Source organism: Taurulus bubalis (assembly GCF_910589615.1).
Source record: "Taurulus bubalis genome assembly, chromosome: 8".
Classification (NCBI taxonomy): Eukaryota; Metazoa; Chordata; class Actinopteri; order Perciformes; family Cottidae; genus Taurulus; species Taurulus bubalis.
The window spans coordinates 22,676,943-22,695,340 of NC_136596.1; the positions used below are offsets into that span (position 1 = coordinate 22,676,943).

The following is an 18,398-nucleotide window of genomic DNA, read 5'->3' on the forward strand; positions in this document are numbered from 1 at the left end:
TTTCTGAAGGACACTACCACTTTTGTCCACAGGGACCGCCAAAGTCCACACAAAATGAAGAAATGTAGTGACTTTAAGTGTAAAAATGACACGGTGTGAGAACAGGAGGTTTATTTGCCGGAGAATTTCTCGGCCAGAGACAAAGAAATCTTGAACTCTCCAACGTTTATCTGGAAACCTCAAGCCTATTTTAGATATATGAGATATGAAATGTTATTTTGGGATATTAAGACAGAATCAGGTTTGCGGTCTCCTGTCTGAATGCTAAGTTAGGCTAACTGGATGCTAATCAAAACTTCATATTTACCGCACACACACACTCACACAAGAGTGTTTTCAATCTTCTCCCAGCGCGTTTCTCAAAGTGTCAAAGTGATTCTAAAAAAGTTCATTTCAAGGAGGCTTTGCCTGCAGAGTTTGAATCTGCGAAAGAAAGTTTGAAACTGCCTCTCCGTATAATTAGAAGTTATATTTCTCAATCACTTCAAATCCATCATCCGGTCTGTGTAACTGCTCCAGGCCCGACAGACTGCTCTCTATGCACGCAATACTCCCAGCTTATTTCCCTGAATGTCAACGAAATTGGACGAACGAGGGAATGGTGACGCAGGAAGAGGACTCGGCACATAAACGTCATCCACAAACTCTGAAGCGTCGGCGCCTCGTGCCAAGGAGGCGCCTGTGGAAGATTTGCGCAGTCGAGTCGATAAACTTTTCTAGATTGGGCCCCCGGGAACCTCTCCCACCCGTCTCCCAAGATGTAAAGTTTACATCCGTTCCTGTGCAAAGTCATTTTAAAGATGTAATTACTGTGGTGTAAATATGCATCTGCATTGTATAGATTGTACAAAAAGGTGTGATTATTTAAATGTACAGAATGTGATTTAGGCCTTGTTGGATGTTAGAAATGTTGGTGTGGATACGATGCCTATATAGTTGACTAGTGGACAGTGGAAAAGGAGAGAAAAGGCCCCTCAATGGACTCTAGATGTCTTTGTCCTCAAGATCCCTCCGATCATGTCTTTTGTTATCATAAAATAAAAATAAAAAAATCCCAATAACAAAGTCATATAGCAATAGTGACCCAGTGTTTCAGTGTTCAATCATGCATATATGAAGGAGTGTATTGTTTTACATACTGTCACATCCTAAGTGTCAGTGGGAACTCCACATTGTAATAACGTGTCGCCTGGGGTTCACTGCGTGTGTGTAGAATAACCTGTATGAAATCATGTCCTAAATTAAAAACGTCTTGTTTTACGTTCTGAAGACGCACTTCTTTATCCGTGCTGTGACATCAGTGCGGTTGACCCGTAGCTCTGCTATTTCGCTATTAAAAAGCCAGTGAGTCACCGAGGGGCGGGACCTCCAGCTCCGTGTGAGTGACATGTGGACACTAAACTCCGTTCGGCCTCTGGTCAGCTGTTGCGCCTGCGCTGCAAAAAATATCCATATCAGCAAGTAATTTCATCTTAATTGACCTCTTAACCTGTTATTTTAACGCTATAAACAGCTGACACAGGGTTATTTGGCGCAGAGAGAGGCGTTGTTGTCTCCTGATCTCTTTACTTGTAGGATTTGAAGACTCTGCTTGACTTCTCAGGCGGATACTTTTTGCAGCGCGCCTCTCTCTCCAGATCCTCCCAGCACTTTCCGGGACTCGTCGTCTTGTGAAATCCCCGTCCAGTATAAAACCCACAGCCAGGAGGGCTTGACTTTTTTAGGAAAAGCCGTGCGCACTTTGACGGGTTGTTGTTGGATAAAGTGGTGGCCGTGTTGTTATGCGCAACATCCGAGACAGATAAAGTTTAATCACACGTTGATTAAAGTAGTTCTGTTTGGGTTTTTTTTTTTGTTAAAGAAAAGTCTTGGTTCGGGGTTGTTTGGTCCTAACAGCACAACTTGAAGTGGTCTAGATCTCATCTGGACATGGCAGAGGGAGACTTCTACACGATGGGGAGCCGGCAGAGGTTTCCCCGGGATCCGTTTGGAGAGTCGCCGTTCAGGGATCAGCTCGGCTCTCGGTTCATGGAGGATGACTTTGGGATTCCGCCTTTCCCCGAAGATTTGGCGATGGACTGGCCGGGTTGGGCTCGGCCCGGTCGGCTCGGCACGCGCCTCAATACGTCGCCCTTCGGCAGCAGTTTACGCACAGGTTTCCCCTCGCGGCAGTCGGCCGGAGGCCCCGCGGTGTACACGAGCAGGTACGGGGAGCCCTCCTCCCGGAGCTCCCCGACCGGCTCCACCACCACCACCACCGGGGGGGAGCCGTGGAAAGTGTGCGTGAACGTCCACAGCTTCAAGCCAGAGGAGTTAGGCATCAAGACGAGGGACGGATTTGTAGAAGTGTCAGGTGAGTTGGGATGATGTTGCAGAGGCCTCACATTTTTTCTTTTCTCAGCAGGATAAATAACTTTTATAGTCGAGAGCATTGAGGATAAGGGTCTTACTTGGTACCAATGACTGGAGGTCGAAGTGAACCAAACTGCTAATTTCCCTCTGTGACATCCATTTGCTCAGTTTTATTCATAGGGCCCTTTTAAAAACATAATATCTTTTTTTTAAAATGGTGGTTTAATCTTGCAAAAGCATCATCAGAATGAAAATAATAGACATTATACATTGAATAGGATCCAAAGTAAATATATTGGGCAAATAGTATCATGTGCTTGTGAAAAACACCTGTTATTAAAAGTGCAGTGCTGTAACTTCCGTTAAGGACATTGAGGTCATGCCCTCAGTATTGCTAATGGAGGTTATTACATCATTCAACATGTTTAAAGGTGCACTCCGCAATTTGTTAAGACTCAGTTTCTAGGAATATTTATTTTTGGACAAATTAGAACCGAATACATAATAATTATAATTTCATTGAGGGAACGTCAATATTTCAAAAACTTTTCATACCTTCAATATATTTAGAATTTTTCCGACCGGTCACATTTACACAAAATGACTTAAACAACCATCACGTGAGGCATAACACTTGCTCAAAACAACACGCGCCCATGGAAAATACACGGAAAAAAGCAGCAGTCCAGCCACTCTCTCAGGATCTTCACTCCCACCTGACTGAGAAATACCAGCTCTCTCCCTTTGGCAGCAGATTTGAAAGCAGCACAATGAAAGCCTCCGCGGTATAACATGGTCTCAGCATTAATGAGTCTTGATATGGAAGAGCTAAACAGATTTGGGAGCCTGGGACGTTCATGTTGGCAGGCGGATCCTCAATGTTGGACACCTGTTTCAGATTCCTGGAGAATCACTCCCTCAGTCGCCCACGGGCTCGATTTAGATTTAAGGCAAGGCCCGTGACAACAGTCTCTGTTTCAGTCTCTGTTTACAATAAGACGAGCCGGAGAGAATGTTCTTGGAGACAGTCTTTTACCCAGCGGGCCTTCTGTCTCCTGCTGGTGTCCCGTTCATGCTCAGTCACTGGTTATGGGAGTAAGTTACAGAAATGACTTCCTCGGGTCAGTGCTTCATGGAGACGGATGAATTCCAGGGATGACCGGGGCCGAGGAGGGCGCAGAGGACAGCAGGCTCTGAGTTTTTAATAAACACATTGTTGGTATGCCAGTTGGGTCATTCAATCAGCGCCATGTTGGGCCTGTTAGCGACTCGACCCCCCGATCTAAAAGTGTGACACACCAGGAGAGTGATGCAAGCATGCTGGAGGTGTTCAGCACACGATGGAACAAATGTTGAGCTCAGAGTCCTCCAGAAGAGCTTAATGTACTCATCATCGCCGACAGGAAACATTACTGAAAATTATACATCTTATTTTTCCTTTCAAGATGATTAAATCTAATGAAGAGTGAGAAGCACATTCCTTAAGATGCAAGCTAAACTCACAAAAACAATTGAAATGCACGCATGAGCCTGTTAGCATTATAAATAGCGCTTTTATAGACCGAGGTCTGTGCTGGGCGGAGCTAATCTCAACTGACATAGGATCCATCCTGTCCCTGTAATATTACAGCGCTTAGCTAAAAGCAGTGTTCATTATTTTTAACGCTAAGGAGCCGTTGAACTAGCTGTATTTTATTTATTCTGTTTGTTTGTTTATTTATTTACAGGGACAGCGCCGATTTAAAGTAGTAATGTTACACACTTCAGCCCAGTAATATATATATATGTAATGTTACAAACTTCAGCCCATTCATTGAGAATACCTGAGTTAGATGCTCTATATATATAGTGTGTTTCGTAATGTTATAAACTTCAGCCCAGTATACTTATTATTTATACTTATTTTATATTGCGCTTTTCTGAATACTCAAAGACGCTTTACATAGCAATCATTCACTCACTGATGAGAGGAGCTCCCGTGCAAGGTGCCACATCAGGACTATCTAACATTCACACACCTGCACCTACGGGAGCAATTTAGGGTTAAGTGTCTTGCTCAAGGACACACCGATATGGGCTATCTGAGCCGGGGATCGAACCACCGATCCTCTGATTGAAGGACAACCCTGCTCACCACTGAGCCACAGTCGGCATATACTTGGGCCGAAGTTCGTAACATTATGAATCCCACTATGGCGAAGGCATGGCCCGCCCTACTCTGCCTCTGATTGGCTTACATGATATTCTAACCAATCACGCTCCTCATGCCTAAGCTTAACCAGCTGGTTAGCCTCAGAGTACGAGTGGACGTGGAGGTACTGCCTAATGGCAAAAAAAAAAAAATACATCTACAAATACATTTTTTACATCTAAACGTGCTCAACAATTCACATGAATAAGAAAAACGATGTAATTCAAATAGAAGCCTAATTTCACCAGTGTGTTTCCCCCTCGTTCCCTTGGAGGCAGTGACACTACTTAGATTTTTTAAATAAAGAAGTGATACCTGCGCCAGTAAAAGCTCCACAGCGTTTGGTGTGGAAATATGACTCTGAATACATTGAATCAGGATTCATAATGTCAGTGATGTATGAACAGAATATTTGTTTTACTCATTACAGCAGACGGAGGCAGAACATATATCCACAGCACAGTTTGTTTTCTTCTCCTTTTTTTGGTCCTGTTGCAGTATGCCCGACCCTAACCCTGGTGCTCGGAAACATTACCGCTTTTGTCCAAGAGACCGCCAAATTAAACATAAAATTAAAGTTCCTTGTAGTTTAAAGCTCTGTTTTTGGTCTCCACCAACTTATGAGGTAAATATCCGTATCTTTAGCTGCTAAATGCTCCACCAGCTGTGTCTGTTGACCGTTGGTGTAGGGTTGGTAGAATACGGAGGCTTTATTAGAACGTGTTCACTGAAAACAGCTGTTGCCGCTGGAAATGAAGAAGATGAGTGTGAATGGAATCGGTATAGTTGTGGGTCATAAAACCACATAATTTAGCTGTAAATCACTCTGTAGAACTTATTCTCTGTAGATTTCTCACTACGAGTACCACCTTGTCATAACATATTTGATCCCCTGTTTGTGTAAAAATATTGATTCGTGAAGCTTTAAGAGAACTACTTCGTAAAAACACCTTTCTCCACGACACGCAGCAACAGAAGTATAAAACTACAGTCTTGTGTAATACTTTATAACAACGGTCACTTATAGTTAATAGTTTAGTTCATATTTACTATACTATATTTTCTATTAACAAACAATTAAATGACAATTAATAACGTGTACTAATTATTAGTAATGATTCAATTATTTGAACATTTCATCGTTGCATTCATTATAACATTTTACATACTTTAATAAGTATTTGTTAATGATGACCAACATGATTTGTAAACCTTTAAGAAATTAACTTTGTAAATGATTTGTAATACATCTATAAACATTATTTGGAACTGATGATTATAATTAAGTTAAATGGTTAACAGTCAAGGGTTCATTGGTTCATAATAATAATGTTTCTGGTCCATCTGTAATATTTATACATGTTTCACATACCACTTCTTAAGTCATTAACAAATATTTAAATATATATATATATATATATATATATATATATATATATATATATATATATATATATATATATATATAGCATATACTATGCCATAATATCTGCAACTGTTAATACACAGTTTATTACCAGCTATAGTACAATATCATGTATAATTCATATGACACAAATCTATTTTAAAACACCTTTAAAGTAAATAAGTATGCTCAAATATAATATTTTGTACAGATTATTAATTATCATATAATTGTGATGTAAAAGTAAAATAACTACTAACTAAAGTATGAATGATTGTTATGATGAAGTGTTCCCGTCCGTCCGCCATGTCTCCTCCCAGAACATCCAGTATGATGAGCATTACATAGAGCATCTGGAATTTGGCATCTCTGTCGTAAGAGAGCCTGAAAAAGAATCGGAGGCAGCGCCTCGTTGGACCAAACCTCCATTATTCATGAACCGGGACCAGTTTTAAGTCTTGGTGAGGTCGAAATAATAATGTCATGACTTCACCGGTGATCTTAGCACAGTCTCCTCCCTGGACTTTTTTCTGAAGTCGTCACTGTGGGGGTATAAGGCAGCGAGCAGCGGAGCCCGGAGTGCACACGGGGGTCGAGCGGGGGAGGGGTGATATTTAGCAGCTCCGGAGCAGCTGCTGGAGCAAGCCCGAGAGATACAGCGGCCGTAAACCGAGCTGGCAAGAGGTGTTTCATCATTTCATGTTCATTTCAACCCACCCAGTGGCCCCAAGGTATAAAATCCACTGCCACTGGTTGAGCAATGGAAAACTGTGTGTGCCAAAGGAAACATGTTATGATCCCAGTGTCACCCCCAGCTTTTTACACCCATTATGAATCATCGATACATTCCAATCAAACTGGACAGTCGTTTATGAAACATGGCGTCGCTAAACTAGAATATATCTGAGGTTATTTAAAGTTACTCTCCACTCACTCACTTATTTGTTTTATATGTTTTGTTTTTTCCAAACAGGAAAACATGAAGAGAAGCAGGAAGAAGGAGGCATAGTCACAAAGAATTTCACAAAGAAGATACAGTGAGTATAATCTCAGTGATGAATGATGGATGCAAACTCTCTTTTGGTTTTTCACACTGCACATTACGGACACAAACCATATTTATAATCAGATATTCAAGATAATATATTATGAATGCTAAAGTGGTGGGACCTTAAAGCCAAATTATATGAATGCATCAATGGTTTCCAACTCCAAGGACAAGTGGTCAAGAGGAGGATCCATGGGGCTCTGGGGTTTCTGTGGATATGATTAGGTTTATTTAAGCCATATTGTTGGGGGGTTTCTTGTCTAATACTCTACAGTTTTATTTCTTAAAATCTATGAATATTATTCAGAAGAAAATCACTTTTCTATCGAGCTACTCACAAACATGGATGCAAGCAGGGTCAAAGGAAACCAGTTGACACGTCTTCAGATTAATGGGTCAAAAGCAAAAATTATTGATTTGATTTTGTACATTTGTCTTCTCGGTCACTTTAATTCCCTCTTTGTGTTCAGCTTCATTCTAAAAAAAATATGGTAGCTACTTTTACATTTTTTTATAATCATTTATGGAACAATTGTCTTGAAAAGCTCAATGTGTATTACATGTGCTTGTTTGCTGAATACTAGCATAAAGGACAATATGGAGAGAAAACCCCATGAAAAAAAATGCTAGTGAAGTGAACCTGGAGGACTTTAACTTTTTTACAGAGCACTAATGACCATTAGTATATCATCTACTCGCCCAGCGTGTAAAAACATAGTTTTTCTCACATGTCTCGACAGCGACCACAGTATTAAAACATGAACACTTTGGCCTGCACAAGCTGAGAGTGTTTATGCGGAAGTGTTACGATAAATTAGACCTTAAAATTAAGTTTTTCTCAATAATTTAAGGTTACATGGAGAGAGTAATTGACATACCACTTTGGAAGTTAAGTATCCCTTTACATAAGAGATCAATACAGAGCGTCACGTCCGTACTCAACAACATGGCGGCATCCTGCACGTGTCATCGCTGTTTATCAGAATGTAAAAGTGAGTTTAAGTTTTCACTTAAAAAGTTTTGAACTGCTGCTTCAAATGGCTTTAAGTGGACAAACAGTGTGTGTGTGTGTGTGTGTGTGTGTGTGTGTGTGTGTGTGTGTGTGTGTTTGTGTGTGTTGTCCGCTCATCGTTGGAACTCATCCGAGCCAAACAGGCCACAGCAGTCTCCACAACCTGCCCGCTTCTCTCCGCCTTTTATAATTGGGCAGCGAGAGGACTTCAAACGGCCGTGTTGTTAATCTCTGGTGCGGATCGCCGTCTCGCTGGCGCGTCACTCCAGTTCCGCTAATTTCCTGTTGGCTAATTAGTAAGCAGTTGTGCTCGCGCTGCACTGTTCATATCACAATCCTGGTAATTGGAAAACCCTCAGATCAGGCCTGTGCTCCTCAGCTAAACAAAACATAAAATCACTGAGTGAATATATATATATATATATATATATATATATATATATATATATATATATCAGGCCTGTGCTCCTCAGCTAAGCAAAACATAAAATCACTGAGTGAATGTATATATATATATATATATATATATATATATATATATATATATATATGTGTATATATATATGTGTATTAAATGTGCTTGTTTGCTGAATACTAACATAAAGGACAATATGGAGAGAAAACCCCTGAAAAATAAATGCTCGTTAATCAGAAGTGAACCTGGAAGACTTTAACTTTTTGAAGGAAAACTTCACCAACAAAATGACCATTAGTAGATCATTAACTCGCTCAGTGTTTAAAAACATAGTTTTTTCCTCAAATTGTCTCGACGGTGACCAGATTATTAAAAAACACACTTTGGACTGCACACACTTAAAATAAAGTTTCCCTCAATAATTTAAGGTAACATGCGGGAGAGTAATTGACATAACAATGGTCACTTTGTAAATGAAGTATTCCTTTACATAAAAGATAAATATATATGTATATATATATATATAGAGGGGAGGGGAGGGGGGTCAAATATATAAATAACTGACCTCGATACCCAAATCCTCTGCTCATAATAAAACAGAGATAGCACAGAGAAGTCACATTACCAGTTTGTGTGGTTGAGGGTGGACTTTAACTCAAGAACCAAGTACTTTTTCAATCATATTTCTTATGCAAAGTAACTAAAAGATGTCTGAAAAATGTAATAAAATACAAATATTTCCCCTGAATGTCGTGTGGTTTAATAAAGAAGATAAGATATGAGACAAAGTACAACAACAAAATGCATCGGTACTATAATAAATAAGTAATCAAACAGTAAAGATATAATAAATAAGTAAACCCTTAAAACTAGCAAAAACTAATATAAGCGGGCTGAATGGGAATGATTTGAAATAGGAAATATGGATTTAGCTCGCAGCATGAAATAAGACTGTTTGATGTACCTCACAATAAAACTTATTATAAGTTTTAGTTGGACGGTAAACATGTGTTTGTGACTGTTTCTTCCCACCACTGTGTGTATGACCTTCAAATGAAGGCAACAAGTTCATGCAGATATGAGCAGGAGGGGAGACCGCAGATTAAAGTGAAAGTAGATAAAACAGCAGTTCGTTGCATAATTTATTGACAGAATACGCTTGTGATTTACGGTAAACAGAGTACAAGGGTGGACTTTTCTGTTAAACATGAAATATGTCACTTATTAACCAAATATGTTATTCAGAGGGTATAGACAGAAAAACCTTGGGTCGCAACACCCAGTATGCCTTCAATGTTTTGCACACACACACACACACACACACACACACACACACACACACACACACACACACACACACACACACACACACACACTAACAAAACAACCACAGTGCCCGGTCTCCCTGTCTTGTCTCGGCTCTGTCTCTGCATCTCTGTGGAAGGGGGGACATATTGGACAATGTTTTGGCAGCTGTACAAAATCAATGTGTGAGATAAAATGGTCGCTTGCCACAAGGTAAATAACTTCCCCGAGCTGGACAGATAAATAAGGTTTCAGTCCCACGTTAATGGGCAGGCTGAGGGATTTGACTTTGTCAGAAGGAGCAACTTTGCTTCGCAGCAATTGGCTCCTTGAAGGATATATGGGTGGTGGAGGAGGCTATGATTTTGTTTTTTCATCGATATATAGACCAAGTGTATTTTACACTGAACAGTGCTGCAGGAATTCATCATAAAAACCCAGAAATGAGTCAGCATTTTTTTCCACTTTTGATTCCCTCCTCTCGAAGTCAATGGATTTTAAGTCGGGTGACTGAAATAAAGTCCGTGGTGAACACGAGATTGAGAGATTTTAAAATTTTGTTCTACAAAAATCTGCAATGAGATGCAACCTAGTTGGAGTAGTTGGTGAAAAAGGGCAATTACAAAGAAATATAAAACTTGCAAAAGAATGAATTCTCCCCAATGCTAGTGTCTTGATATATATATATATATATATATATATATATATATATATATATATATATATATATATATATATATATATATATATATATATATATATATATATGTATATATATATATATATATATATATATATATATATATATTATACAGTAATATTATATACAGTACTCTTTTATCAGATATGTATGATTGTTTGTCTTCAAAACTCTGGGCCTCCTCCACCTTCCCATCCGCCCACCCCCCACATACCTCACCGCCTTTGTCCTTGGAATGATGTGCAGACATCTTCATGGCCCTACTTCCTGCAACTTTATATATATATTTTTTTTATCGGTTTTGTTCCCTCCGCCACGAAGGTCATGTTTTCGGTTCGGTTTTGTTTATCTGTTTGTCAGCAGGGTTACAGGAAAAAATAACCTCCCGAATTTTTCATTAAAACCCAGGAGGAATCCATAAAACCTTGGAGACAATCAGATTCACGGGGGCCGGATACAGAACTTATCGTTCCTTTTTGTGCACATTGCCAGACACTGTGGTGCACTTGGCCTTGGCAGAGGTCTGTTTAGGTTGTACCTAGATTGGATGTATCATATTATTATGTACCATAACAACTTTCTACATTTATTTTTGTTTTTGCCTTTCTCCCACCTATTGTACCAGTAGCCATTTGAGGAGGTGTAGGGCCTCTATTTGATTTTCTTCCCCTCGTCTTCTTTGCGGACTTGGGGAAGGGTCTGGAGGATGTTGTTGTTGCGGTGGACCTGGAGCGCTCGATGAAACGCTGCATGTGACATGTGGCCACACTAATGGACCTGACTTGACCGCTCTGTCTGTCTGCTTCTGTGTGATGACGTTTCAGTCCCTCCTGACTTATTTCTCAGTGGAGTGTGGAAGCCAGTGGAAGGTCCTCTCTAATTACATGGAGTGTAAACCCACAGTCTCAGCCTCCTCGGCTGAACGGGGCAGCCTGATGTTTATATGAACTCCCAGAGACACTTGGCTGCTCACGCCGAAAACCCACAATACCCATATTTGGCCACACTGGCTGGACAGAGAACAGAGTTCCCTGGAATTCTGTGTGTTTGCCTCTGAAGTGCTTTGGAGGGTTTTCCTTCCTCGGTGAGGTGTACAATTTTGAAAATCAAACTTGAAATCAACTTGATACCTTAAAACCAGCATCAATTTGATAATGTAACCTCATTAAATATCATTGTTCCGGGAGGTTGGGGGTAAACCCTGAAATACTGCAGCTCTGGCTGAACTTCATGTAAGTTTTGCTAGCCAATTATCCCTCTTTTTTTTAGCGTGAGAAGTGTCAAAAAATATTAAGCAAAGAAGAAAAACTCAAATTGGCGAACATAAAATTAGCTGCTGCCTCTATGGCAGATGAGAGCATCAGATTAGGAAACTAAACACTGATGGTAATTTACAGGTGTTAAACTTCTGCAGACAGACGCTCTCGTTAATTGGGAATCAAGTTTATTTTTTACCTCACACCTGGAGCTCATGTGCGTATGTTCTTTTTCGTGTTTCTCGTGTTCGTGGCAGAGCCCGAAGATTTTTCATGAAAACGTCATTGAGTTCCTCTCCTGGGTGTGTGGTTGTGTGAGTGCAGAATGACTGGGTGAGCATTTTTAATAACTGTCAAAATCCCAAGCCAAGTTTTTTTTTTTTTTTTATTCTAAAAATACAGCGCTAAGATCATCTGACTGTGGGCTGTTTATTGGTATTGTGTCAATATAAAATCCACCCCAATTAGCAAAGTCTGCACAGCAGCTCTTATGGAGGAAAACGTCGCAGTTCTGCACGACCTCCGAGCAGGAAGTGAACTGTTTCTCGAGGCTGTTTCTCCTCGCGGCTCTTGTTGCTCCCACTCGTGCTTTCAAACATGCCGAACACACAGCAGCTTGCAGATTCTACACCAAGTAAACTTCTCCCACTTTTAACATTTTAACTTCTACAAAAACACACTCATTCATTCTCACTTCTCTCATCAGGATCCCGATAGACGTGGACCCCGTGACCGTCTTCGCCTCCCTGTCTCCCGAGGGCGTCCTCATCATCGAAGCTCGGCAGACGCCTCCATATTACCTCTTCAGCAACGAGGGCTCCCCGCAGGCTGGAGACACACAGGAGGAGGAGGAGGCCCTCCAGCCCCAGGAGGCCCCTGCAGTCTAAAACCCAGCGTCATCACTGACATAACAAACCATCCTGCACTATTGATTACGTGTCTGATAGGAAATGTGTGGCCTTCAGCCTAATGTTAATGTGTAAAATATAATAAGGTAAGTCCTGTTTGAGGTCCTTATTAAAGCTGCACAAGGAAAAGATTTGAAGTACACAAGCAGATAAGTGAACGGCTTATACGATGCTGTAATTGGCCGCGTTGCCTAAATTTAATCCAGGTGTCACTTCTCTTTCATGTCATATGTAAACCCAAAGTTGTTTTTTGTACTCTTTTATTACAAAACGTAGAGACCAGCTGCGTGGATAAACATGTGCTCATGTTTTATTTCTGCCAGTCCACCCAGTCTCATGTATTATTGGTAAATGCATATCTTCAGGACTGCAATGACGTTTTATTGGATTTTTTTCTTTCTTCAAGTACACAAATGTTAACTTGTCTTGTGCAGTTTTAATATTCTATATAGTTTATATATCCTGAAGGTTATGCAAGAGTTGTTGGGCCGCTGATGCATTGTAAGTCATAGCATTCTCACTAACCAGTAGGTTAATATGACACTGTATGTGAATCATATTTGTATTTATGTTAACATCCAATTAATGAAGTTTTTTTTTGCATTTGTATGTGATTTTATTTGGTTAAAAAAAAAGTGTGATGTTGATGAATGTCATTTAAACTGACAAGAATGGAAAACAGGTGACCTTCTGTGGCTTCATTGTGGGGTGAATCGTGTTCTACCAAAGTGTATTGTAAATATACTTCAATTATGTGCCAATTCATTCTAAACATTATTCTGAAGTGTTCCACGTTTTGCAACATGATTTGCGTTTTTTTCTTCTTGTTTTTTTTCGTATTTTCTATTTGAGCGTTCGGGAAGATGGCCGCACGGTTTGCTGGAGCGCACAGACATGACCTGTTTGCCAAGGACGTTTGTCTCCTGCATTCTTTTTTGTTGACGTCTTTGTGTTGGCTGATGCAATAAAAACAAATGTCCAGCCAATCTCCCAGTGTGTCTTAACATCTGTGTCTTTTTTATTGCGAGCCATGCCACTCTCTGGCCGGGCACCAAGGATCCAGGGAGCCTGTGGTGTTATTGTTGGATAACAGAAGGAATTGAGCAGCAGATTAGCGGAGAGCTTAGTGCCGGGTGAGATTGGCACCGCCGTGTGCTGCGGAATGGGCCGAATGCACGGAGGCAGCACTGCCAGAGCTTTTGTATGCAAGGGCGCAAAAAAAACAAATTTGGGACAGTTCCTTTGCATGTTGTGTGATGCAAAATAATGCAATCCTCTCTTATGTATTGGAATCAAGAGAGATGATCTGCAGGAAAAAAAAAAAGTTTCCAAACTGCAGCTGCACTACGGGAAAAACGACAAAAGGCCTCCGCAGTTTTGGCCGTGCAAAGGCGCCGCTTTTTTGAGATGTGCCAGCCCACAGAAAAACGGCTGTATTTACTGCTATTAGACGATGAGTGGACCTGTGCTGCCATGGCAACATCCTAATTGGGCAAGCTATTCACGGGGAAGTGACTAACGCGCAGCTGTGCAAACGTATAGTATCAGCTTAATGTCAAAACCTCTTAGCTGAAACGACATGATTAATTAATCACTTCTTTTTTTAATCTAATTTTGCACTCGTGTATTTTCAGAGGGAGCTATATGAGCACGATGCCCGTGACTGTGATCACTCATTCAGGATGCATTCAGTTGCAAATTCACACGTTCGTTTAAAGATTGAGAGGACGCGAAAGCATGTGGGAATAATGAGTGACACCAAATGTAACATTTTGACATGCTATTGCTTTATTGGAGCTCCAAAGACAGCGTGGTTATACATGGCATGTGTGTGTGTGTATGTGTGTGTGTGTGTGTGTGCGTGTGTGCGTGTGCGTGTGCGTGCAAAATTTTGCCGATATTTTGTGCCTCTACTCGGTGCGTTCTTGTTTTACTTCGGCGGCCTCCAGCTCCTGGCTCGGGCCCTCGCTCGGTGGACTCTCGCCCGGCTGCGGCTCCTCTGGGTGGGTGATCTCCTCCGCACCCTCCCCTGAGCCTGTCAGTACCTGGATGTCTCCATCCACGGCTGGTTTCACGTGCTCTGGCTCTTTGGATGTATCCGTGGGGACTTCCTGGAGGCCCACTGCGCCTTCGCCAGCTACAGACACTGAAGGCCGGGGCTCTCCGGCCGGCTCCTCGTGGCTCTCCTCCTCGGGTTGCCTCCTCTCGTCATGCTGCTGAGGCCCAGCCTGATCGGCCTGAACCTCTTGTTGAGACTCTTCCCCATCGTTCTCTGCAGGCGGAAAACATTGGGCCTCCGGTGCTCTGCAGTTATCCAGTTCTGTATCCGGGGCTTCTTCTTTCTCCAGTTTTTCTCCAGTCACCTCCAGCTCCACCTGTATTTGTGCATAAATAAGAAAAAAATGTCAGCAGTGAAATGAAATCGTTACAGGTTAGCGAGCTCAGCCTCAATGCCACTGAACGTGCATGCCAGACCTTTCATAAGTGGAGACTCATCAGGGATATTGAATTGGCTACAATCCACACGTATTGGTCAGAACTTTTCTTTAAAGTCTCCGGTTTAAAGAATAGGTTTGACATTATGGGGAAATGTGTTTAACTTTTAGCAAGAAAGCAAATAAGCACATACAGCAAAATGTCAAACCCTTCCTTAAGGAGAGTCACTCCAGGTGAACATTTTAACTGATAGCAGCATAACACTTCCCCACTTCATCACTCACAGTAAGCCAATTATATTTTGTATGAGAAGTTTTCTAAAATGTTTTGTTTAAATGTGGAAATGAGAAATGATCTTAGTAAATATGCACTAATTTGCATACATTTCCAGAACAGAGAGCTGAGCATAAAGAATAAAGCATTTTGATGACATATTAGCGTCACAGATTTTGGATATCACTTCATTAATCAGAAATTCTGACAACCGCCGCAACAAACAATTTCCTCAATGTTCGTTTGAAATAATATTTTCTATAAATCATGTTATGAATTATATATGAAAATAAAAACCTTCGGACAAGAGATTAAAAATGAAAATTGGCTGCTTGAAAGTGCTACTAAAGTGGACATTTCGGCTTGGGAGCGGGAGAAAAACTAATTTCGGACACTTCAGGGGAATAGCGTAACATTCATTAACTACGAAACTTCCCCACTCAATTACTTGCATTGAGACAATAATACGTTTTCTGAAATTGTATGTTTAAATATACAAATGAGACATTATCTAAAGCAAACATTTGCTGCATTTCAGTGAAATCTACTGAAACAAATAAACCTAAAAGTGTGTTATTTTATTTAGTATAGTCTGAATGAAGACATGTTATGGAAGCAAAACAGCCCCGAGTATCAAAATGTATCGGCCTCGCCCTCAATGTAAATAAACTTCCCAGCTGTGATCACCTGGATGGGAATGATGATGGCAGAAGGAACGAAGGTTTTGGAAACTGGAGCTTCCACAGTCAGGATACCGTCAACAGAAAGTGTGGATATGATTTTGGTCGCATCCATCTCAGCTGGCAGCCTGAAAACAACAAGATCCTGTTTTCAGACACTGAATCTGATCTACATACTGTAATATCTATGTTTTTTTCAGATGTCTGCATTCGTGGCTACTGACTGGTGGAATCGTTCAGTGTTTACTCTGCATACCTGTATTTCCTTGTAAAACATCTGGCAATAAATCCATGCTCGTCTGGCCTCTCCTCGTGCTTCCCTGGGGATGGATCACCGTTTATGGAGAAGAATGTGAGGACACACAGAGGAGGAAAGCCACACAGAGCAACCACTCAGCACAGAAATTAATTTCTGCCACAGCCCTGTGATTTCCCCGAGCCCATTATTTCAGCAGCTTTCTAATGTTGTTTCATTCGGCTTCCTTTCCATTAGTGTCTAGTTTTGAGGGGTTTATTCTGTGAACTGCGAGAGAAGTCTATTTAGATAACTCTGTTAGAGATAATAATATTAGATAGATAAGATTATGAATACTTGAGCAGTAACTATATCCCGTGTGTAAAAAGTAAATCGCAATGTGAAAGTAAACGTGTAATGCTGTTTAATCATAAAACTGCACGCCAAAGCTGTGTACCTCCGACCTCCAGGAATCCGTCTCGGACGCTGAGAGAAATCTCTGAGGGAAAGAAGTGAGCTACTTCCAGGCTGACCCTCCACTTGTACAGCTCCTTGCTGCTCTGCTGGCCGGGATGATGCATGGGCCCAGAGATGTAGGGCACAAACAGCGGAGCGGGTATGTACCCCGGCCAGGAGCAGCCGGCCAAACCCCTCTGGAGCCGGTCCACGTCCATCCACCGAGGGTCCCCCGGCTCCAGGAAAGGCGGCAGGCCAACATCCTGATTGAAAAGCCTGCTGGACTGCCACCATTTTCTCGGGGGGAACCAGGGGACACCTCCGCCGTACGCCCCACATGACGACTCTGTTTGCTCACATTCGCTCATGGTTTCAAGAAAAAAAAAGAAACCTATGGACTTGGGAAAGAAAGCTGGAATTGGACCCTCGTTCGTTGAATTTCAGCAATTAAAATCTCCTTAAGTGGGGGGGTGATAAAAGAAAGCTGAGGGCGGAGAGACGGAGAAATCTCTGCGGGGCTTTATATATACTGCTCCTGTCTGTTTTAGCACTTATTAAGCACTAATGCCGATCCCATGAGATGGCTGTGTGGGCATGCATGGGGTGATGGGTGTGGAGGGGAGGCCGCTACCTCTCGCTGGCCTGAAGAAGGCGGCAGACTAATTAGTTGTATTTTTAACTTTTGAGGGCGCGATGGCAAATAGCGAGCGACTGGCTGAGGCTAGTTTGTGTTTGAACTGTTGCATTTTGTTGCCTGAAGACCGTTCTTCTCACATCCCGGTGAACTCTATCCTGTCAGTGGTGACTCGGCTCCTCGGTGTTGTCATGAGCCAGCGAGAGTGTCTCTTCCCACTGCGTTTCAGCCCCTCAAAGGACACACACACAGTGGCAGCGGTTTGTCTGGAGCATGAAATACCTCCGCTAGAGGCTGAGGATGACACAAAATTATCTGTTTTGTGTTATCTGAAATGTTTCAGTGGCATGTGTGTGTAATGAGTGCACAAAGCTCCCTTCCACTTCCATTTTTCTTTTTGCTCGGCAGTCTCAACAAGGTTATTATTGTTCCCTCTTTTATCAAGTGTGACAGACTTGTCAGTGTTTCATTTTTAGAGCCGTGTGCCCTGAGATCCTAGCATACTGTCCACTGGAGCACAAAACAGATTGAACAGATGTTTCTGACACTTTGTGTGATGCCTTACCCACACATTCTGTCTGTAGGATATACTGTGAGAGGTTAAATTGGGTTTCACTGCTGCTGCTGCTGCTGCTGCTGCCGGAGTCGCCTACAAAGATTTGCTCCTCTGTTCAAACCATCAATAGAGACTTCCATCCTGTTCACATTAAAAGGCACATGTGCCCACGGTTAACCAAGATGTTCATACCCTTCAAAAGTTTGGACGGCAAAGGTGGGAAATACAATTTGGAAAAACTGAGTGTGAGAGATGAAACTTTTTCGATTATCGTAGAATATTGACAAATATGTCAGTCTTTCTCACACGTAAACGGTGCTAAATAGGAAACTGAGCGCATATCTTTTACCTCCCAATGGCTCGTCGCTTAGCCACGTTAGCTGCTAACAGTGTAAACATGAGCAGCAGTGCTGACAGAGCTAACAGTGCAACGCATTCTCATACAATGGTTCGTTTGATATCTCACGACAGGGTACTCTTCCTTTTTTTCATGCGTTTTCCAACGAAAGCATGCAAACACGTGTCAAATTACGCTT

General features: G+C 41.6%; 2 protein-coding genes across 2 annotated transcripts; one reads left to right on the top strand and one right to left on the bottom strand.

Annotated features, from left to right (window-relative positions):
• Window positions 1–1,910: 1,910 nt before the first annotated feature.
• hspb8 (heat shock protein b8) lies at window positions 1,911–13,574 on the top strand. The gene is made up of 3 exons (XM_079221944.1): window positions 1,911–2,353; window positions 6,922–6,985; window positions 12,391–13,574. Exons 1-3 carry the CDS (start codon window positions 1,930–1,932, stop codon window positions 12,569–12,571), a joined length of 669 nt encoding a protein of 222 aa, XP_079078070.1. The 5' UTR covers window positions 1,911–1,929; the 3' UTR covers window positions 12,572–13,574.
• A 798-nt stretch (window positions 13,575–14,372) lies between these two features.
• Window positions 14,373–17,134, bottom strand: LOC306740241 (heat shock protein beta-1). The gene is made up of 4 exons (XM_079222340.1): window positions 16,674–17,134; window positions 16,238–16,301; window positions 15,989–16,109; window positions 14,373–14,967 (listed from the first exon to the last, which is right to left on the bottom strand). The coding sequence occupies exons 1-4, from the start codon at window positions 17,038–17,040 to the stop codon at window positions 14,503–14,505; spliced, it is 1,017 nt and encodes a 338-aa protein (XP_079078466.1). The 5' UTR covers window positions 17,041–17,134; the 3' UTR covers window positions 14,373–14,502.
• Between the last annotated feature and the right edge of the window lie 1,264 nt (window positions 17,135–18,398).

Excerpts from the sequence above, each read along its gene's own strand:
- hspb8 (XM_079221944.1), top strand. The coding sequence starts at position 1,930 with ATGGCAGAGGGAGACTTCTACACGATGGGGAGCCGGCAGAGGTTTCCC. Across the intron at positions 2,354-6,921 it reads CGGATTTGTAGAAGTGTCAG|GAAAACATGAAGAGAAGCAG; the intron begins GTGAGTTGGGAT and ends TTTTCCAAACAG. Across the intron at positions 6,986-12,390 it reads AATTTCACAAAGAAGATACA|GATCCCGATAGACGTGGACC; the intron begins GTGAGTATAATC and ends TTCTCTCATCAG.
- LOC306740241 (XM_079222340.1), bottom strand. The coding sequence starts at position 17,040 with ATGAGCGAATGTGAGCAAACAGAGTCGTCATGTGGGGCGTACGGCGGA. Across the intron at positions 16,302-16,673 it reads CGGATTCCTGGAGGTCGGAG|GGAAGCACGAGGAGAGGCCA; the intron begins GTACACAGCTTT and ends ATCCATCCCCAG. Across the intron at positions 16,110-16,237 it reads TGTTTTACAAGGAAATACAG|GCTGCCAGCTGAGATGGATG; the intron begins GTATGCAGAGTA and ends TGTTGTTTTCAG.